At 34.6% G+C, this 23,568-nt stretch overlaps 1 protein-coding gene across 2 annotated transcripts in view; it reads right to left on the bottom strand.

Annotated features, from left to right (window-relative positions):
- Positions 1 to 15,789: 15,789 nt before the first annotated feature.
- The window catches only part of LOC121419051 (heterogeneous nuclear ribonucleoprotein L-like), a 29,617-nt gene continuing 21,838 nt past the window's right edge, over positions 15,790 to 23,568 (bottom strand). Inside the window, exons 14-17 of one of the 2 annotated variants that reach the window (XM_041613338.1) lie at positions 23,154 to 23,211; positions 22,083 to 22,106; positions 18,743 to 18,838; positions 15,790 to 17,991 (exon numbers count right to left, since the gene is read on the bottom strand). In XM_041613338.1, the coding sequence (XP_041469272.1) occupies positions 17,933 to 17,991; positions 18,743 to 18,838; positions 22,083 to 22,106; positions 23,154 to 23,211 (237 nt within the window). In that variant the 3' untranslated portion in view covers positions 15,790 to 17,932. The remainder of the gene's footprint in view (positions 17,992 to 18,742; positions 18,839 to 22,082; positions 22,107 to 23,153; positions 23,212 to 23,568) is intronic. The other variant, XM_041613339.1, reaches the window with a different exon arrangement.

Consider the following 23,568-nt stretch of genomic DNA (forward strand, 5'->3'; position numbering starts at 1 on the left):
AGAGGTAATAATGGCAGAGGTGAAAAATGGCAGAGGTAAAAATGGCAGAGGTAAAAATGGCAGAGGTAATAATGGCAGAGGTAAAAATGGCAGAGGTAAGAACAGCAGATAAAAAGAGCAGAGGCATAAATGACAAGAGGTAAAAATGGAAGACGTGACAATAGCAGAGGTAAAAGTGGCCGAGGTACACTATTAGAAAAAACAGTAGATTCTACAGAAGAAAAATAAAAAAACAGGTTTTACAGAAAAAAGAAACAAATAATTTTGAAGATTATAATAACAGGAGGGTTTTCCACAAAAAGGGGAAAACAGTTTATTACAATAAATTTGTATCGGTATATGCACAAAATACCAATTTTCTGTAAGTTTATACAAATGCATGCATGTAGGATTACACAGTGCAGTAAGATTACAGGTGTTCTCCAGACTCTGTTGAAGGATTTTTTTTTATTTTTAAGTATAAATTTTCTAACAGTGTAAAAAAATGGCGGAGTTGAAAATGGCAAAGGTAAAGATGGCATAAGCAACAATGAAAGAGATATGGGGTGCTGGTTTGTTAAAAAGCCGAGAAGAAAAAAGTTTTCACTCTAAAATCAAAGGGGATTTGGTTAAGGGGGAAAATGACTTAAAAAAATATTTCAACTAAGTGAAGTTCTTTTGACTCAGAAAAAGAATTACCACTAAAATAATAACAACCAGATAATAAACAACGCTTTTAAGCATAATAAGCTAATTACCAAGAGGGTGCTGCTTATGGTGTACAAAATACCCAACAGCACATCCGCTTCCAAGGGTTGTGACCATCAAGCCGTCTATATCATATTGGATGCAATGGTAAAGAAGGTTCAGTGTCTTCTTTTATGCAAAGAATCTGAACCAGACGGTCCCCCTCGATCGACCCCAAATTGGTTTACCAGTCAAGATTATTATTGATTTTCATAATCAGTTACATATTCAGTGCCAAACCTGGGAACGCATGCTTATTGTCATTCAAATATTTAACAAGAATAGTACAGACGACGTTACAAATAAGGACATAATATTCAACCATTTTTTCCCACCTCTAACCCTCTCTGTCTCTCCACCTCTCTTATGTCTACTCTTTCTCCTTTTTGTAACGGTAAACCTGGCAAAACTTTAGATATAAAAAAAAACAGCTAGACAAAAAGTAATGTTATGAAATGATGAATGAGAATAGTGCAGTTTCATTTTGCTCCTGAAGAATTGAATGAAAAAAATATTTGTCGTTTGATTTCTCTTTAAAAAGCCTTCACGGTACACCTCCAACGAATTCGTAAGTAGCATTGTTGGGCCGATAAAGACATAATGATATGATGAAATGCCTAACCGTGACATGCACTTCTAATTCAATCTATGTACATGCGGGGGCTTTTGACAATTCATTGCATCGGGGTTTGAGGCTGGCCATATTTCACCTACAGCTGTCATTTTTACCTCTCCCATTATAACCTCTGCCATTTTACCTCTGCCATTATTACCTCTGCCATTTTTACCTCTGCCAATTCTATATCTGCCATTATTACCTCTGCCATTTTTATCTCTGCCATTATTACCTCTGCCATTTTTACACCGAGCCGGCCAGATGGTGATATATGAGTAAAATATCGTCTGAAAACATGATTTATAACAAAATATATATTATCTTATGTAATTTAGGTGATAAATACTGTATTTCAACATTCAAAATGGCGACCAGTGGCATAAAGAGTATTATGTGCAAGGGCAATGGCCGGGGCAAAAAAAGTGAGAAGAGTGAGCACTATAATGCATATAATTAAGATAAACCAGTGGAATATTGACTAAAAACATCATTGTTAATATGCCATTTATGTGATAAATGCTGTATTTTGACATTCAAAATGGCCGCCATAATCCGTATATTTATTATGTACAATGCGAATGAAGAAACTAATTTTCACAAGAGTTAGAATCATAAAATGCATATGACTGTGATATACGAGTAGAAATATTGTCTTAAACATGATTTCTAACTAAATACATCACATATTGGTTGTGGAGGTAATAAATGCTGTACTTTGAAATCCAAAATGGCTGCCATAGGTCCTAAAAGTATTATGTACATTGTAACATTGGACATAATATAATTTTGACATAATTTGGACTTGTTTGACTCTAAATATTGCCTATAATTGTGAATTCTGATGCAAGGGTGAAATGTTGTCTAAAACCATGGTTTCTAACAATATATATCATAATGTCGTGTATTTAAGGTGATAAACACTGCATTTTTAAATTGAAAATGGCCACCATAGGCCCTTATCGTAAAATATAATATATAAAGTGTAGACAAATAATGTTAACAAAAAGGGCATATGGCAGCCATTTTGAATGTTGAAATACAGTATTTACCACCTAAATTATATTGTTATAAATCGTGTTTTCAGACGATATTTCACTCATACATCACCATTTGGCCAAGCAAAGCCAAATTCTGTTGAAATAATTTGTTCCCATTCACATTGTGCATAATAAGGGCCTGTATCGGCCATTTTGACATTCCAATAACAGTATTCATCACCTAACTGGCAGAATGAATGATATCTCTTAATAAAAATTATGCTTTCGGATAATATTCTACTCATAGATCACTAATACTTGCATTTATGGTGCTCATATTGGTTTCCCACTTTGCATTGTGCATGATACTGTTAATGTCTATGGCGGCCATTTTGAAAGTAAAACTACAGTATTTAACACAAACTTTAAACCTGAATGATATATTTCGTTAGAAAATATGTTTTTAAACAGTATCCCATTAATTTATCACATATATATGCATTTTAGTGATTACTCTTGTGATTTCTTTGCCCACTTTCTCATTGTGGATAATACTTTTAGGGCCTTTGGCAGCCATTTTGAATATCAAAATACAACATTTATCACATACATGACATATTAATAATATTATTTCGTTAACAGTTATGTTTTAGTCAGTATTCCACTCGTGTAATCTTAATAATATGCATTTTAGTGATCACTCTTGTGAATTTTTTGGCCCCCATTGCCATTGTACGCAATACTGTTTGGGCCGGTGGCGGCCATTTTAGATATCAAAATACAGAAATCTTCCCATTTATGATATAATGAATGATATATCTCGTTAGTAATAATGATTTACATATATCACTTCGTTCATACATCGCGATTTTTGCAGTTTAGTGCTCACTTTTGCGAAAGCTAGTTTTCCCTCTTTATATTGCACATAACAGAGTATACAATGGACTTTGGCGGCCATTTTGAATATGAGGAAAATAAATATTTTGTCAAAAATTAATTTTTCAGAGAGTATCTCACTCCTGCCACACAATTTCTTGCATTTCGTAGCAAATGTGCGGACAATTTTAGGATTTTTATGGGTAATTTGCATATTTTGGCGGCCATATTGGATTTTGCCAATTTGCGGAAAATGCTCAAGTTTACACGAGTGGCATCATTCAGATTCGTAATCAGCACCCTCGAATTGACAAGAAACCATTAAAAAATATTGTGTATATAAAAAACAAGGTTACGCCTCTTCTATCCTGGACTATCAGGCATAAAGAAATGTCACACGAGTAGACGCAAGGAAATCCCAATTGCTGCCCACTTCAGTTCTGATAATCATTCCACAGATGATATTCAAATTGTAGGCAGAAGCGGATCTAGAGGGGGGTTGGGGGTTGCAACCCCCCCCCCAAAAAAAAAAATCCGGGGACCATTTTTTTAAATCTTATCTTTTTTTAATCTTGTAATTTTATTTTATTCTATTTCTATGTATCTATTTCATTTATTATTATTATTATTATTTCTTTTTTATAGGCTAACAGTGCTTATTCCAAGGTCCCCAATTCTTTGTATCTGTGTTGTTAACTGGCCTTACATTGCAGGAAAATGCAGCTTAGTTTTACAAATTTTCATGGGGGTTAATTTGGCAACGACCTCTATACCAAAAAAAGTGGTGTTTTAGATGCAAGATAACGCCATTTTCACACACAGATTTTCAAAAATTTTCCCTACTGTGGGAGGGGGGACACCCCTCCCACAACCTCCCCCCTCGCTCGCTCCGCTCGCTTGGACTCGGTCGCTACGCTCCCTCGCATACCACCCCAACCCCCCTTTATAAAAAGCTGGATCCGCCCCTGGTAGGAATAGAACTTATCAGAAAACAGTATGAATCAATCATACTCAAACGAGAGTCATATTGGATTCTGAAACTTTAATAAGACACTTGTACCTAACGGCATCAATGTAGAAGAATAAACATTTTCTAATTAACCTCAATCGTGTGTCACATTTTTTACATCAGTGTCATTGATTAAATGATTAAATGATTTTTTTATACTTGTTATTATGTATTTGTTAGGTGCTTTCTAGATGACCCAAGCTTGAGAAGTGAGACTTTTGGTCATTACGCGAATTATCAAAAATTTTATTTATAATCTTTACTAAATTTGAATTCAAAATTTTATATCGTTTCATAGAGATTTAATTACTATTGATTGTTTCAATGTTTTAGATAACCGGGTCTGGAGAAAAAAAGACTGTGACTTTGTGCTGTATGAACGCATGTAGGGTTTTAGTTTATAACAGGTTCGCCAAAAATCTCTTCAAATTTATTACATTTGTTGGTAAAGAGGCGCGGATCCAGGAGGGGGTCGACCCGGCCCCACCCCCCTATTTTTTGACAACCTGCAGAAAAAGTGTACTCTTTAACTTGATAGAAACTATGAAAAACAGAAAGAAAAGTAAGAAAGAGGTATTATACCCATGATGTGTAATTTACAGCCTCATAACGGCCGGTCAGACCCCGAAAGGAAACAAAAAAAGGGTGAGGGGAAGAATTGGAAAATAGACTTTGTGTAAAAATTTTCGCTCGCGCTTCGCGCTCGGATTGCCTGTGTAATGGATCCCATTCAATAGGATTAAAAGACACTTAATATATCCAGTTCTGAAACAAATTTGCACACAATATTTTAGCTCGCACACCAAGCTTTCATTATTTTGTTTGATTTACGTAAATTGTTATATCAATTGCGCGCTTGCATTGTTTCATTTGTGAGATATCTATCCTCTTTGGAAATTCTTTCCTAAATTTGTCATAATGCTCCCTTATCATGTCAGTATAACAAAAAATTAAGCTCATGCTTCGCGCTCACATTTAATTGCTTGAGACAAACAGATTGTTCTTTATTTAAATAAAGACGCGCTTAGACTGTCCAGTTTTCAGGTCGGAATATCAAAAATGTTGAGCTCTTGCTTCGCACTCTCATTCAATTGGTGATACTTGTAATCCTCTTCATCAATCACTAAAAACAGTCCCAATTGAATCCCTTTTCACGTTACTATAATAAAATTTCGGCTTGCGCTTCGCGCTCGCATTGTTTAGTTGGATACTTATCTTTGTTCATGATTGTAAAAAATTATCAGAATCATCAGTTCTAAAGACATTAGCTCGCGCTCGCATTATATATTAAGACCACATGAGATACCTTATCTTGTTTATAACAATAAAATCTAACATATACTTAAAACTTCAGTCTTTTGTTAGGACTACCCCCTGAAAACCAACGAAAAATCAGATTATAGCGGCCAATCGAGAAAAATGTTGATGAAAATATTTTTCGCCCCCCACCTGTTGGCGAAAGCTGGATCCGCCCCTGGTAAAGTCATTATTACACTTTGTGGGCTATCAAAAATTTGTTACATTTGTGGGTAAAGTGCTATTACATTGGTGGGTGTTATTACATTTATGGCCGTCATAACATTTGTGGGCGTTTCTGAAATTTGTGGATGTAACAGCGACGCGTCCCCCTGTCCCCCCTGGGATATCCGCCCATGCAGCTCTTTTTCATGAACGGCAATGACAATACACCTTTTGTGTGCTGATCCCAGCCTTGCGTACATTAATACTTCATAATTACTTGTATCATAATATATAATGCGCAAACATTACATTATTAATGTGTGCTTTCCAATATAATGGGATCAAAGGTTCATCAATTAAAACTTTTATATAGCAATAATTACTGCAGTTAATGTACACATACTATAGACTCAAATTTGGATTTCCTATGATTTTCTAGGTCATGATGATGTCATTATCTCAGACCGATGGTCATTTGGAGATCCAGTGCAACTAAGCTTCTGTAATACAGTCACACCTGTGTAAGTGGGCATCTCTCTTTACAGTCACCTGTCTGTAAAGGCCACATTTTATTGTAATTATTAACTTAAAAAATGTTAATAATTAGGACTCGTAGCTTGAATGGGAAGGAATTCATGAAGCACTCGTTTGCAGTGGACTCTTATCCGTATTCTGATCTCGGTTTTAAATTTAACTCTGGTTGTGGTTTAACTATATGGAGTGCCAATATTGTGACACAAATCGTTTTTAGAACATGTTAAATTTTCAAATAGTTTGACGCTCAAATCATTCATAATATTCTGGGAATGACAATGGAATGTTTTTTCCCAATTATTATTATGAAAGTAAAGTTAAACAAAGTAGTGAACATGTAAAGAAGATATAAACATAATTTCGGATATTCGGCTTCCCGTAATTTTAGCAAACAGGTAGACCGAGGTCTTAGCTAAACTGTACTTCAGAATACGGGCCTCATGAATACTGGACTGCAGGCCTAAGTCATTCCCCAGATATTACACTGGCGTAAAGATGAATAGATGGGGGAGGCTTGAAATCCCCCAAAATAATTTTATAATAACTTTTTATCACCGATATTTATAAATAATGTTAATAATAAAAATATTTTTTGTAAGGTTCGAACCGTTTCACGACAAGGAACAAACAGGAGAAAAGATCAGAAAATGAGAGGGTACACCATCCATCTATACAGTTATTCATTCTTCCATTAATTAATTAATCAATTAATCAATTCATTCATTCATTTAGTCTTTATGATAATGGAGTCACGAAAAAGACAATGTGCGTTGTCATGGTTGTGCAGGGCATGCGCTTGTAACCCAAGCTGGGAAATTAAGTTACTAATTGGCGTCGAGGTTCGAGGTTCGAGCACTGGTCACTTGTGGTCCTCGTTGAAGGTCGATCTAGGCGTAATCATATCTGAATGATACACTTCTGTAAAAACATCATCACATACATATACACACGCACGCACACAAGAAAAAGACGAGATACATAAGTATCTCATAACTATGTTAAACACCATGAATAAACATTACCAGTGTTAGCTGTCAGCTATGGCAAACGTTCAGCTCCCAAAAGCCATAATTCGAAATACCAGCAATATTTCGATCAAAATTCCCTCTCGAACTTCCAGAGACCCGTGTGGTGTTGTACCCATTTGTTGTGTGTCCGGACGATCAATTTTAGAAAGTCATTTCGAACATTTACAAGCGAAGTTTCATCAAATTTTAGTGCAAAATATTATAGAGAACAAATAGAAGATGATTACAACTATTGAATTCATATTCATAGTGTAATCCAAAGAAAAAAAGAAGGCTTCGAAAATATCAAGTGTCCAGACACCCGACGCCACATCCTACCAAACGGGACCTTCTGCCTTCTTGCTAGGCGCTAAGAATTTAGAATGGAAAAACTGGTAATAATAGCCTTATTATGAATTATGTTATGCATGGCCCGCTGGTATCAAGAGCAGTTTCCTAACGTAAATAAAACGCTATTATTATCATTAGTGTAATGACTGTTTAATTGCTCTTCTAAAAGAAAACACAGATGGATAAATCTTTCCACCTACATATGAAATGGAGAAAAATTGTTTTAACTTTTGCAATGTACAAGTTGTGTTTTTCTTTTTGTCTTGTTTGATATTCAAGTTAAATAAAAGATCAATAGAGAATGAATAAATTGGAGAGTTACCAATTAGTACATATACCTACACAAAGTTTGTGTAACAAACTGATATATATTCTAGAGTTCTAATTTTTGAAATAATAGTTTTGATTGAGTCCTGATTGAACTAAACGTAATAACACGTACCACCATCTTTTGGCTTAATATATAAATGCCTATTATAATCAATATGGTATTCAGATTTGTTTCAAAAGTGCTTCCCCACACATTCCTTATGTAATTTGTGGCTGTACCAAAGTTTTGTACAATACTACAAAAATCCTTTGAGGAATACAGCTTCTTAGACGATAAATGATACAAATTTTCTTTCTTATTCAAACCTACAAATTTAATGATGAGCTTAATCCATCATATTTTACAAACTGCGATCTATTCAAATAAGTGAAACCACATCAGTGGCAGTTCCGTTATTTCGAAACATTATAATTTTCCAGACAAAATTGAATGGTCATTGTGTCAGATGCCTTCTTGAAATCTAAAAGAAAAAAAAACAAGTTTTAGCTTACCCTCATCGATAGATTTTACAACGTCATTTATTGATTTTGTAAGGGATTTTGTACTATATTATTTGCGCAAGCAATATTGATGCTTTTACAATATGTAATTTTTCTCGAGGCAAGAAAGAAATTGGTCCATAATTGCCAGGGATATTCTTTTCGCCCTTTTATGTAAACTTCTATTACTTTAGCTATCTTTAAACTATTTGAAAAAAAATTGCCTGTCGTAAGAAATAGATTAAATATATAATAAGAGATAGATTGAATATATAAGAGAGTATTCTTCCAATGGGCTCTGCACCATCCTTTAACATAGGGGCGGATCCAGGATTTTTCAATAAGGGGTGGGGCACATTTTCGCCGAGGAAAAACTTGACAAAAAAGGTCTTTACTTTAAAAAAAGGGGGCACACTTCTGTTTTATCGGCATTTTTACATTAGAAGTTTTAATTGTACCTCTCAAGGGGGGGGGGTGGTGGCAAGGGTCGGCCATATGATTTATGTACGCTGTGGAAGAAAAGGTGGTCTAACTTCAAAATGTGTTATCGGTATCCAAAACGAAAAAATGTTTTCTCCTTTACTAATAGGCCTGTTTAGGCCTTTTAAAGGTCTTCTTATGTGGATCATCCGAAAGGTTTGTTTGCAAGATTTACTTACTTTGCTTGAAAAAAAATTGTATTGTGGTTAGAGCAAATGACCTTAGAATCATTAGCGTACCTAAAACTGCCCCGGGGCCCCCTGTCGAGTCACAACACATGCAAGGGACGTATCCCTGCTCCCCCCCCCCCTCTGACGAGTCAAAACTGATCCCTGACGAGCCACAAGTGGGCCCCTCCTTTGAACTTGATGTTAGGTGTTTATGGAATTCTTTATTGCTTTAGTAAGTCATGGTTTATTTTTGTTTCTGTGTTTACAATATGTTTCAACAAAGAGAGTGTGTTTATCACGTACTCCTTGGAATAACTGTATAAATTAATCATATGGCATATCGACATCTTTACAATCTGTCCCATTCCACTGCATTTAAACTGTCGCAGAAATCACCCGTCAAAATGCTTAAAATTGTGTGTTTTGGTTTTATCTTGTAGTATAAGAGGATAACTGGATTTCCTCTTGAAGATCGCATACGTTGGTAAATGATCTGATTCATCGGTGAAAATTGTTCCCAGCACATGGATTGTAGTTATGTTCATATTACTATAAATGTAATCAATGGGCAAGTTATTCTAATGCAGCTTTTCATCTGTTGTAGTCCTATGCAGTCGAGAGCTCACAAACAGATGTCGATATGGCACAGGCCAATGGTAGATTCATACAATTATTTATTGAATAATTGAAATAAATGATAATAATAATTGAAAATAAATCAAACTTACCTTGGTATATCCCAATCTCAGTTACTCCCTTGACTACATATTCATTGACACAAGAGAGGTGAAAATATATGAAAATAATTGACCCCCAGAATAGGAACATACACGCATTCTTTAATCTTGTCACGTATATGAATAATTTGCACAATAACACATCACTGTGTGCAGAAGTCATTCAACCAAAACGTTTCAATCGTTGTTCGCTGCTAGACATGTATATTGTGTAGCTAAAGCATGTGAACAATGGAGATTGCGGCCAGATGGAAGGGGGGGGGTCTTCATCTATTAATCATGATTTCTGGTTGATATGGATTTCGCAAAAACTACTACCGACGATGATATCTCCTGTGTTTCTTCCCATTTAACCCATTTAAGTGTCTTCGAGGGATTTTTAACTGTGAACAGCGCAGTGCAAATATCTTTATCAACTTCCGCCATCCTGAAACAATTTATTTCCGTCATCTGCACTCCAGAACTCAGTGCTTTTCACCCATTCACCCATTAGGCGCATTGGGTCTTTGGGACACTCTTCCTTTAATTAAGTTGTAAGAGCTCATGCCGTTTCAACTTCCCTCTCTTCATTTCTTTCTTTTTTAGGGTCACTCTTGTCCAACTCATAAATAACTTATTTTTTCTTTCCATTTTATTTGCCTTCCTTTTCACCGCCTTATTATTTGTGGTATGATTTCAGCAATGACATTATTTTGTTACTTGTTTTTTGTCTGGTGCAATATACAGTGCATGTACTCACCCCCCCCCCCTTTCTCCTATTTTTAGTTGGACCGTATCTCCAGAACATTTATATCAAATTAATTTTTGTCATTACACTTTTCCTGAAACTTGATATGCTGGCCATATAGCCTAAATAAGTTTCGCATTTCATTTTAATGATGTGCATCCAACAATTGTGTTGCCTGTATTGTAATTTGATTCAATTATCTATCAGTAAACATTTATTATATAATTAAATCTTACTTTTTATTCAATTAATAGTACCTGCTATATGATCTGTTATGACCATTTTGTATAGTTTTCTTGTTGAAACATTTCTTTATCAAACCTTTTTATGGGCACATAAAATCTAAAATCATTACTATTTTTTTCACGCAGTTCTTAATTTCTCTTCTATTTTTCATAAAAGGATGCAAGTTTCCGTCATTTTACCATGTCTATATAATTTGTTATGTGTTAGGTGCTGGAGCCTGGCGAGTACACATTAGTGAATACAGAGGCATGATTTTGCTGTTAAAAAAGGCAATCCTACTAACTGTTGCTTTTAGTACCTTACACAAATTAAAGTTATTTTTATGCTATGTTAAGCATAACACATATTCTTTAGTCGTCCGGCATGGGTATTTATTCAAGGCTGTAAAACAAATCAAAGTTATGTTTGTGCTACGTTATGTTTAGCATAATACATAATTTATTCTTTAGTCGTCCGGCATGGGTATTTAGATTCTTTCCAATACCTCCTCTTTCTTATATCTTGCATCACTTCCATCGTCTTCGTTATCCCTCGATCTTTATTCATAATGAAATAGCGTTGTATATATTGCAGTAAGAGCATGGAAATAGTCATCTCTGTGGGTAGGGATATCGATGGTATTGACAATTAGACGGCCGTAATTGCGACAAAATTTCAGTGTAAATGGAACTGGAGTTGGGCAGTGCGCACCTCCTAGAAATTTTGGAAATTAACATGTTTCTAAAAATTCTAAAAAAAAATTACCCTTAAGTGTACACGGAATTCACCAGTTTCACTTTTAAAAAATGCAAAAGTAACCACGTGACTATTATTCCAAACTCCCTGGAATAACCATCGTTTCTGGGGATTTATTTAACAATTTCTGACATTTTACTATCATCCCCATTCACCAATTTCAGGAGTGGCGCCAACGTAGTATTAGTGCAGCGAAACAACCAATGGAGGCTGAAGCAGTGGCGTAACTACGGGGGGCATGGGGGGCACGTGCCCCCCCCCCCATCGGCTGGCCAAAAAAAATACGGGGAAAAGGAGAAAAAGAGGGAAAAAGGAAAAGAAACGCAGTGGGGGGAAGAAGAAATTGTTTTTATCATAGTGTTATATTATGTTATATAACATAAGATGCATTTTCACAACTTTATGAAACATTATTTGCTTAATTGTGTCTTCATTGTTCCTGGTGCTCGCATAGACTTTTTAGCGAGACATATAAAACTGCTGTACTAAAGCCTCCCGTTTTCAAATCAATATACAACAAAATAATATATTTCCTCGCAATAAGAGTTATTATTGTTTTAAGTAGTGATATATTCTTTTTCATGACTACTGAAAGTTATTGCCCTATTTTAAGGTCTGAAAACATTTCCTGTCCGTGCTAACGTTCGCATTAGTGGATTGGTCCGGGGGGGGGGCACTTACATTGACGAGTGGATACCATGCGCGACCAAAAAAACACGTAAAAAGGATGTCTTTTTCACGATAGGGCACGTTACGTACGTAACGTGATAAGGGTGTCAAAAACACAAAAATAATGAAAAAAGAGTATCTATTTCGCTAGGAAAATTACGTGTTTAGGGTCGACTTTGCGGGGATGATAAAACAAAATTAAATGTTTTATAAAGGATGTCCTTTCTGCCCCAACACTACGTGTTTAGAGTCCGATTTGCGCGAGGTGTAGAAGGTGGGGTCGTAATAAACCAAATAAGGTAAAGCCGACGACCGAAGGACCCGTAACAATAAAACATTCCTGTACTTGTTTAGGGGTTCGTTTCAGGGAATATTTGCCAAGAGTATCGTTTTGTTTCCAAGACTTGTTAAGGGTAGGGTTTCACACGCCAATACTTGTTAAGGGGTGCATTTTCAGAATATGAAAATTACGTGTTTAGGGTGCTTTTCGAGACCCCATGGTCGCGCATGGTATCCACTCGTGAATGGAAGTGCCCCCCCCCCCGGGGGGATTGGTGAGATTTCTGCTCTTCATGAAATCCTAAAATCAGTCCTTAAAACGTCAATTTTTCTGATCTGAATATCAAACAATTTCAACTCGCGCTTCGCGCTCGCATCATTTGGTTAGTAAAATACGTGGGGTCTCAGTGAATTCCTAAAAAAACGAGCCTTGGAATGCCCCTCTTCATGTCTGAATTTCCTAGATTTTCAGCTCGCGCTTCGCGCTCGCAGTATTTCATTAGTGAGATGCGTATAATTATGATTACAATGACTTCAAAAAGTGCTCCACGTGTTTAGATGTAATTCTAACAAAATCAGCAAGCACTTGGCACTCGCATTAGATGACTATGGTGAGATATGTATACTCTGACTTAATGGATTCGTATAACTATAGTCCTTAAAATATCCATGTTTTGGGGTCAATATATACAAAAATTTCAGCTCGCGCTTCGCGCTCGCATCATTTGGTTAGTCAAATACGTAGGGTCTTAGAGAATTCCTACAAACAACCCTTAGAATGCCCCTCTTCAGGTCTATATTCCTAAATGTTCAGCTCGCGCTTTTGCGCTTGTAGTATTTGTTTAGTTAGATACGTATGATAATCATGATTACATGACTACAAAAGGTGCTTCATGACTGTGTTTAGATGTAATTCTAACAAAATCAGCAAAGGATGGCACTAGCATTAGATGACTATGGTGAGATATTTATACTCTTAATGGATTCTAAAATATAATCCTTAAAATTTCCTTGTTTAGGGTCAGTATATACAAAAATTTTAGCTCGCGCTTCGCGCTCGCATTGTTTGTTTAACGAGACAGTTAAGTATCATGATTACAAAACAATTTGCTTATAATGTCAATTTTTAGCCCTCAATATCAAAAATTTTTAGCTCGCGCTTCGCGCTCGCATTATTTAATCAGTGAGATACATATTCGTTTGATGGCACTGCATGTCCTTAAAATATCTCTATTAGGTCAGTATACCTGACAACTGAGCGCGCTCCCTAAGTGACCCGAAATTTTTGCTGGTGCCCCCCCCCCAATGCCGTGACCCACGGTACGCCACTGATGGTTGTCCTTCACCTTCACACTCTTATTATATTTCTATCATTTTATTTCTTTTATCATTTATATAAGTATCATTACTCGTACTATTTTTGTTGGGGCTGTTTTCAATGCAAATATAGCGCCATTTACATGGGCAGGTCCAACATTGTCTAATTTGGAAGGGGGTGGGGGTCATCAGCTTTCTCCCTAATTTGCTGGTCGAAGATTTGCAAGCTGTTTTCGTTTGGTTATTGGTAGTCCTAAATGCTGAAGTAGAATGAGTTTTGTTTACAAGATCTGTTCATATAGGTAGGCGTTTCAGAAGGACTTCATAGATGGTAAAAGCATTAGCTTTAGGAAATTTCATGTACCCGTAATTAGGCCAGAAACAAGTCGAACGCCGCTGGCACTCGCCTGCATCATGCAATACATCAGCAGCTCTGACTTTGAAAACAACTACGATAATTATTCACCAAAAACGCCATTTTTATCTTAAAACACTATAAATCACCCAAAACGCCATTCATATCATAAAACAATATAAATCACACAAATCGCCACAAAACACTATAAATCACCAAAAGCGCCATTCATATCATATAAAAAGTCAATTGACGCTAAAATTACCTTTGACCTTGAGAATGTGACCTACAACTCGTGCACTCATGACACAATGATCAGTGATGCTCACTGATCTGTATATTATATGTTCACTTGAGGCTAAAAGTTTACATACACCTATATGGAATTCACTGACTATTTGTTCGCTTGCCAAACGTCATAAAATTTACATCTTCAGAAATAACTCGGTATCAAATGAAAGAGCGTATTGGGCTTTGTCACACAATTAGGAGCCAATAGGATTAAAGTATATTTCAGGTGGAATTTTCTTTGAAGAAAAGAAAATAATATTCATGCCAAATGTATTTTATTGTTTATTTCATTTTCAAAAATCGTTTCATGGAAGTATATAAATGTCAAATCCGACTTATATTACATTTTCTATCATGTCATCCTGAAAAAAGGTGTAATCTGAAATGTTTGTGTTAAGTGACTAGCACAAATATGACGTAATTTTGTCAAGTTTTTATCTTTAATTTGTCAAAAATAAGATTTTTGGTGAAATGACACCTAAATATTTTTCAGCTCCTGATGACCAAGCAATGTGATGAAGGGGCATGACATAATTTTGCTTGTTATCAAATTCGTCATGATAGCACAAAATTTCATAAGATACAGTAAATTCTGTTTGGCAAGTGTCTACTTTTCTTTCAGTTTCCTGGGTGTATGTAAATTCCGGCCTCAACTGTATATAACATACTGATCAGTGGCGACACTTCAATTACCCTTTTGTCGGGGTCTTTTTGCTTTCAAAGTTAAAATGTTTCAATAACTTAACCTTAGTTAAGTTTTCAGGATTGATACTACATGGTCAAAGTTCATTAACCCTTTAATGAGCTTGATCATATGGAATGAAATTTGCACAAAATCCATTAACTTTTTACTCATGACATTTCAAAAACTCAACCTTAGTTAAGATTTCAGTGTTGATAACCCAAAATGGTCAAAGTTCATTGACCATTGACACTTTCTAAAAATCAGATTTTTATGACATTTTCACCATTTTGCTCTATTTATTCAGATCAATTTTCTACCTGGAGTAACCAACACCTAGAATGCATATATATGTCCATCAAAGGCATTTTTACAAACAGAATGAATGTAAAACTGCATTCATCATTGTCTTATTGCTCCCCTTTGTGCCCTGAAAGGATATTCTGCATACCTTTCCAATATATTTAAGAATTGACTTTGATAGATTTCCATAGTTGACATTTATCTCATCAATAAAAATTCTTTGGCTCCTGACAGTCACAAACAAAAAATAGATTCACAGTAACCCAATATCACATCAAACTTGAGATTTATAAAATGTTCATGTGAATTTTGTGCATTGTTTTGGGCATATGACATGACTCCTCTTGCAAATATGAAGTTCACATTAACATAATTTTCATTCACATGCATTTCAAACAAATTGGGAGAAAATATTAGATAAAATGCAGAAATTTATCATTTCAAAGAAACAAATTTATTAAATGCAATAAGGAGCAAAGGTACATGTATAGTTCATATTTTAAAAAGGGTGTTTTAACATATACAAGACCAAACAAGCAACCATGGAATAAATCATTTTTCAATGAGGTGAGTACGTAAAGATTGAATTTCACCAAATCGGTTATAAAAAAATTATGTATGGTAGAGCTAGACACAGTATCGGTAGTTGCGTTTCTCCAATAATGAAATTTATAGAGATCAAAATCACAGGTATTTGGAGTTAGATACAACCAGTCTAGGGTTGTTCAATTAAGCTGTGAGAGTTGCATGAAACCCACATTTGAGCAAAACATTTTAACACTGAAAGTTAAAACCCAGGATTAAGAAAATTTGACACTTCATTTTCATTGTGAAAAAACATTTCAGTTCAATTATGACACTCAATTCAAATTCATGTAGGCATATCATCAACTGGTCTTTCAAAACAAAATGTGATATGCAAAGGTGTGGATATTGAAACAAAAGTTTTTTTATTATTGAATTGCCAGTTTCCATAATTCAGCCTGAAATATGTACAAGGATAATAAGTACTAATCCCTTTTCTGCCATGGACACATACATCATACTCCAGTATAACAGTATTCTTTGGTCATGCTAATGCAAATGTTTTACGTTTGACAGTGAAACAAACCAGTATCCATCTTATGCAAATTAACATTTAAAACAGGATGTGTAACATGCATTAAATGTTACACTTACTGATGCCTTTCTGAAAGAGCACTTTACATTGCTCTTTACACATGTGACTAAAGGTAAAGATTTACATCAGATTCAGGTACTTTTACATGTTATTTTTTATTTCCATAACATGAAGACTATATTTGTACAAAAATCCAAAGGCCCATATTCTGAACAATAAACCCATGGTTAAGTGTGGGCAAAAATTATGGGAAGCTTGAATTGTCAAACAAACAAAGAAATAGCTCTATGGACTATAATGCTTCTTGTATTCTTCTGGAATCCTTGCCCCATTGGTGAAGAAAACTATTGCATTTATCATTTCAACACATTTATTAATGTTTTAAATGCCTTATGTGATGATAAATAAGGATAGAGACTGTCACATTCGGCTACACATTTTATCTCAAGACTACATGGTTAAAGTTAAACCCAGGTTCAGAATACAGGTCAGAAAGTACTGGGATAAAGATTGTGTGCTATGCTGTATACAGATTGGTCTTACCATCCTAAACACATTGAGTGCCTCAAGTGCTCATACCAGCAAAAACTACACTTTTCACACATCTTGTATATTTGTACACCAATATGTATGTGTGTGTGTAATACAAGATGGTTGATTGCCTTACCCTTATAATTCACAGCTGGGTTTATTAGAGATAAATGCTAATATGTATACAGGAGTGATTGAGCATGAGAGGATAAACATGTATATTGATCATCATGATGTGGTAAAACTGTGCAAGCTGCAAAATTAAATGAGTGAATTTCAAAACTGAAAACAAAACACTTGTCATGAAGGTATAAATGGCTTTGTTCGGCAGCTCATCTTATTTATTTACATTCATTATTTTCACAAGAAAAAGGCAAAGAATAGGAACAAAAAACTGTTGAAATGATTGATACAAACAATGACTCTTGCACTGACATTCTAATGTGTAATTTGTGATTTAACAATGAATGTCCTATACATCTATGCTGTAAGAATCTCTGCTCCTATCCGTGATTAGAAACTGGGAAAAATTACAATACACTCCTCCCTAAAAGACGACCGACACAAAACAAATTTACTTTAACTGAATACTACATTTAAAAAGGTGCATTAGAAACAAAACATTCCCTACATGTATACAATATAAAATGCTTCGATCAATAAATGTGAAGCAACGTTGCCCACCGAAGTATGGAAATGCATTACGTAAAATACAACAGTCCAAATAAGTTATAATTATTGTGATCAGAATTTTTGTCTACCCCTATTTAACCAAACTTTTGTCTATAAGATGATAGTGTATGGAATGAAAATCACTTAAATTGTACTGAATCTGCACATCTTTTATATGAGATTTTATTCTTCTTTTTTCAATCTTTTGCAGTCTAATACAAGATCGCTGAGGAGAACCCAATGATGGCATCTTACTGGGCATGTGGACTGTTGGAGAAGCAGAGCTTGAAAATGTAAGGCCATTTGCCACCTGTAATGAAGAAAAAAGGAAGATATTTAGACAAAACATGAATCTTCAAAATCTTCAATTTGATTTTATGCTTGGAGCAGATAATATCTTCATAATATTTTGGTTGGGGGGGGATTGAACTTCCTACGTAAACTTGATAGTGGAAATATAAATTTTCTTCTTTCAAGTGTCTCTGTTATGAATATGAAGGACCAAAAGTATTGGTAAGTGCAATGACAATATCTATTAGTAAACGTTACCCTTAGAAAGTCAATAGAGTTCTAACATGGGTCAATTTATCATGGACTTTAAGATATCCTGAAGGTGACATGACATATGCTCCTGCGACTCTTGGTCCCCTCTTCATATCTCTGAGGTCATAGGAATAATGTTAGGATTGTAGTAGAGTTTTTGGTTCTAAATAATGAAAAGATTAGAATTGGGTTTTATGTTTGAATTAACGTGCAGACTGCAGAGCTATTGTCACCAGAGCAAATGTCATGGAACCATCTTAGACCACTGGAAATTACATCCATTCACACCGTCACTGTTTTCACATGCCAAAATAGGATTGCAATGAAGGGGATAAAAGTCTTATGTAATTGAATTCCTTTTTTTTATACCCTAATGGTTCAATATATGAAAATATAAGTCTAAAATGCGACATTCTAGGTATCGACAGTCGAGTTTATGTATCATTTTTTTTTTATTTTCATCAAATCTGGCTTCTCAATAGTGCCAATATTCAGTAAGAGATTGAGTAAGGACTTACCAGGGTTTTCCATGTTGTGGTGGTTAGCCACACACAGGGCTTCCACTGCAGAGGCTCGGTCTGTCCATTCTGCCAATCCAGTCCTGCTTCGATCAGCTATACACAAGAGATAAACAAAAAAATGTTACCTTATAATCAACTTCTCAACAATGGCTCTATCTATATTAAAAGTATTGAACATTGATTTCTGAACCTCAATGAGATTGAAACTTGGAAGTAAAAGATATGTGTCACATTTCTTCACTTAAATGTTTAGAGTTGTTGATTTTCATGTCTCCCATCAAGATTCTGCCATATCATGCATACTTGTCGTTAATGATCTCCATTTACCGGAGACATGACAGTATGGAATACGGCTGGGAAAATGAAGAATACAATGCTACTGTAATCCTACTTCCAAAGATCAATTTCATTGATACAAGATTTGAATACCAAACATTCCACTCTGAAATAAAATTTATGAACATTGAATGGTCAATGTCACAATATTTCAATATCATTGTCATATCCCTACCCAACATCCAACCTCATCCTCTGTGACTTAATTCAATATGAATAAAAAGTTAACTTTCTCTGGATGTGAAAATATTAGTGACAATAAAACAAATCACCACTTGAAAGTAAAAGTTTGTATTTGAATGATAATGATTAAGTGGTAAAGTTTGATCACTATCCATTCAAATTTTCTATGAAGGTTCAGATTTCTTTTTATACATCCATTATACGGGATATTTCATGATGTGTCGAATGAGACAAAGTCTCACTTAATTTGGAAATTTATCATGACAAAAAACCCACAATAAAACAAGTTGATTTGTACATGTATCAATAACAAAATGAAACATTTGTGAAATCAAATTCAAATTGACTCAGATTTGTAATTTACAAGGCTTGGTCTCAAATCAAAACAATTTTACTCTTTGCCATTGATTCAAAGCATATTTGATGCTTAAGACATTATCTCTGAAACAAGGTTCCCTTTTTCTTGGACCCACTGTATGTTGCATTCGTTGCTGTAATAAGATTAACAATAAAAGTGCACTAAAAAAGAATTTGGTACTACAGACTGATCATGCAGGCTAAACATATTTCACCAATCGTTGAAAGTGTCCTTTTACTTCCATGAGATCATGAATAGAGAAGTGATACACTGAACAAGCAAGTGGAGAGTGCTTTGCAATTCTATTCAACTAACACAAACACTAACAGATATAAACATACACAATATACAACTAAACTGTGTCTGCGATGCAAATGTGCTCAATTTGGCCAAAATCCTAGATACACTACACAGGTTTATTGTAGAAAGAGCATTTGTTATTAACAATAGCATAATTGTCTCCTGGCATGCACATTACAATACATCTATAGTGCAGATATGTTGGTCAACATTAGAAAGAATGAAAATGTGCAATTACAGATGGAAATTTCATAAATACATAGATCATCATAGATGATAGTAAACATTGTTAATGTTTGTGTGTGTCACTGTATGCATATTGTGTTCCATATCCCATCCCATAATTCTCATATACCGTAGCTTAAGTAGCTTTATACCATACCCCCCCCCTTCATCTTAAAACCAAAAAGCTATCATGGGCTGAATTCACAACAGTGGATTTTAATTTGTGGTTCAAACAATTGTTTTAAGCAGATTTTGTGCTTTGTTATAAATTTTGTGCAATTGCTGAGTCAAAACTCACACCATATAAACAAGCATGAATTTAGCCCCATGACAAAGCATGCATTCATTTTGAACCTTTCTTCAATAGACTTGCTAAATAAAGTGTAGTCAATGCGTGAAATATGAATAAATCATGGTTTCAACCACAGATTTCAAATCACCATTTTGAATATGGGCCAATCAATTTCATACCATAGTGAACTACGTTATACAATTTTAAGACTGTTTCATTTTACTTTCATTATAAGTTTAATTTGGATATTTTTGGGTTGCTTTGCAATGGCTATGAGAAAAAGTTCTAGAAAACTAGACAATCATAAACTACAAAACAGCTCAGGAGCAAGAAACCAATAGATCATGCTTCCTGGATCTTTTCTGGTAATTCTCTAAAATAAACACTTTATTCAGTATTTCTTGAATTAATATCCAATCGCACAGAGCTACCAACCTTTGGAAGAGGAAACTGTAATTTTGTATTTCCAAAATTATAATTTTTTTTTCCATTAAAACTTATTTTTCTCCCAATCAACCATTTCATAAGTTCCTTACAGGTACACCTTCATCTAAATACCCAGGACTGTCCTTTCTCTTCAGAAATGAAAAATAAAGTTTGATCAAGATGCAATGCCAATGCCAGCATGACCGTATCAGCATCTCTAGTTTTATTTTCTCCACCACAAGATAATATGATTCAACAACCAGCAAATACATGTAAGTCAGATGCAAACACAGAAGGTGGGTGATACATGTACATCAATTACAACAAAATAGTGTTTGCTGTCATGTAATTCCTACAATAAATCCAAAATCCAACAAGCACTATGATGAAATAGAGAGAAGTGTCTAATACAACGGTTCCCATATGAACCACCGCCGATGCACTTGCCAAGCCACAAGATTGACTGTACTGTGTATATTAAGGAGCTCAGAAACAAACTAAGGCTGAATGATGCATCAATCACAAGAAAAAAGGTCAATCAAGGCCACCAATGGAACAAACTAAAAATTTGTCCACAACTCTGAACAAATATCCTAGAAAAGAAGAAGTCTGGTGTCCCATGCTTGACAAAACATACATTAATCCAGCTATTCGATGAGACCAAGTTGGAGTTCACTGTTTAAACATTTTTTTCGAAAAATAGCAACGGTCAAGTACAGACCTGGAGCCTCATGTATGGTCAGACCATGCTATAATGCCAAAGATACATGTATTTTGACATAAAGGAATATTCACCGACGCATTTAACTGCAGCATCTACATGCAGTTATTTCGCCATGCTTCTTGTGTACATGAAAAGCACACATGGCTAGAATTCAGGAGTCTGTTGGTATGTGCGTTAATTGTGCAACTAAAGTTATCTACAGACATACACAAGCTTTCCATTAATAACAGAAGAAAAGCCAATGCCTCCTGTCCACCATAATTCACACTTTTCAGAGATGCTGTTGTATTATAGTATTCCACTTCAATATCTGTGAATTTTCAAAACAGTTGGCAGCTCTGTGTAATGTATCATTTTGGACATAAATGATAATCACATTTGAACAAGTGTTTTATTTCATCTAATAAGATTCATTTTTATGTGTATGCTCATGTTTTTGTTGGTGAAAGCAAGAGAGAAGTTTATATTGGAAGAATAAATATTTGCACTCTACCTTTGGAGGAATCTTGATCCCGAGCTGAGCATGGAGATATTGAATTAAGAGATGTAAGATGTCTTTATGATTGCTTTACAGCATGCATGGTATACATTATAAGCTATCACACTTGTATTCATCATTGAAAAATTAAGAATTAGTTAATCATATATTAATGACAGCTAAAAATAAATCTAAACCATTCCAATTAATTTCTTTTAAATTAGGAATTTATTGCATATAATCAAATAATCATATATTAGAAAAGAACATCAATTTTCATCTCGTATCTGCCGTTGTTCTTCTACATGTACATGCATATCATCATGTTCAATGACACCTCCGTCATTAATTTTGAGGAATAACTATTTACTTGGATAAGCCAGAAGTAAAGTAATCAGACTCTCGACTGAGTATCTCATGTCTCAAAAGATCTGCTATGGTTGAATTAATTTTTAAATTGATGTCTCCTTTAGATGGTTCCTAATGTCCAAGATTTGTGTTTACTCTAAAATAACTTCAACTCCATTCATATCATACTTTGTACTATCATATCACAGTATATAAAGTAGCAGCATTGTATAAATTTTTAATTATAATTACCATTAACATTATTTTCTTTCACATCATCAGAATTGTAACAAGGTGCGACATATTTCCCCATGCTAAATCACATCTTCATAATTTTCACAAACCTTAATATGGGGTAAAGGGAATTATTGCACATATTTATTATCTTTCTTCTTACTTTTTTTGGGGGGAGAGGGGTATCAGAACTACTCACTGTTTTTTCAATTCATACATAGCAGCAGTGTAGAATTATGAAACAAAATATTCTCCCCGTTTTTAATTCTTTGCATTCTTATTTGGCATACAGACTCAAATATTTTATTGCGATATATAAAATATTTCAATATTACCATAATAATTGTCAATTAATCAAATCCCTAGAATATCATAAATGTAACTTTGAATCTATACACACCTATTTCTTTTTGATACAATGACTGAAAACAATATGGATACTATCATACCAACGTAAGTTGGAAATTAATCTAATCAATTTTAAAAAGGCTTGATAATACTTACACTTCTGATCAAACATCTTCACTGCGATTGGCTCATTGGCACCAGCATTGATAAAGACCTATTGAAATGAAGAAAAAAAAAACAAATCGTATGAATCATACTCATGAATCATATATACATGTACATGTAGATTTATATCTAAGATCAATACTAGGATTCCTTGCAAGGTCAATTTTTGCCTCTGCCCTAACATGATCTGATATGTTTTGCATATCCATACATATTTTTCTTTAATAAAATCTAGAACAAAAAAAAACCTGATTACATACATGTAAATTGTCTCTTTAAGCCAAGAGATGTTTTCAACATGAAATACTTTTGAACCATCCCCTCAAATTTAACAAGCATTCCATAAGCATTATGCATGCAGCACATGTTAGACATATTTCACATAGTTCTCAAGCAATGTAACATG

Source organism: Lytechinus variegatus, chromosome 7 (genome assembly GCF_018143015.1).
Source record: "Lytechinus variegatus isolate NC3 chromosome 7, Lvar_3.0, whole genome shotgun sequence".
Lineage (NCBI taxonomy): Eukaryota > Metazoa > Echinodermata > Echinoidea > Temnopleuroida > Toxopneustidae > Lytechinus > Lytechinus variegatus.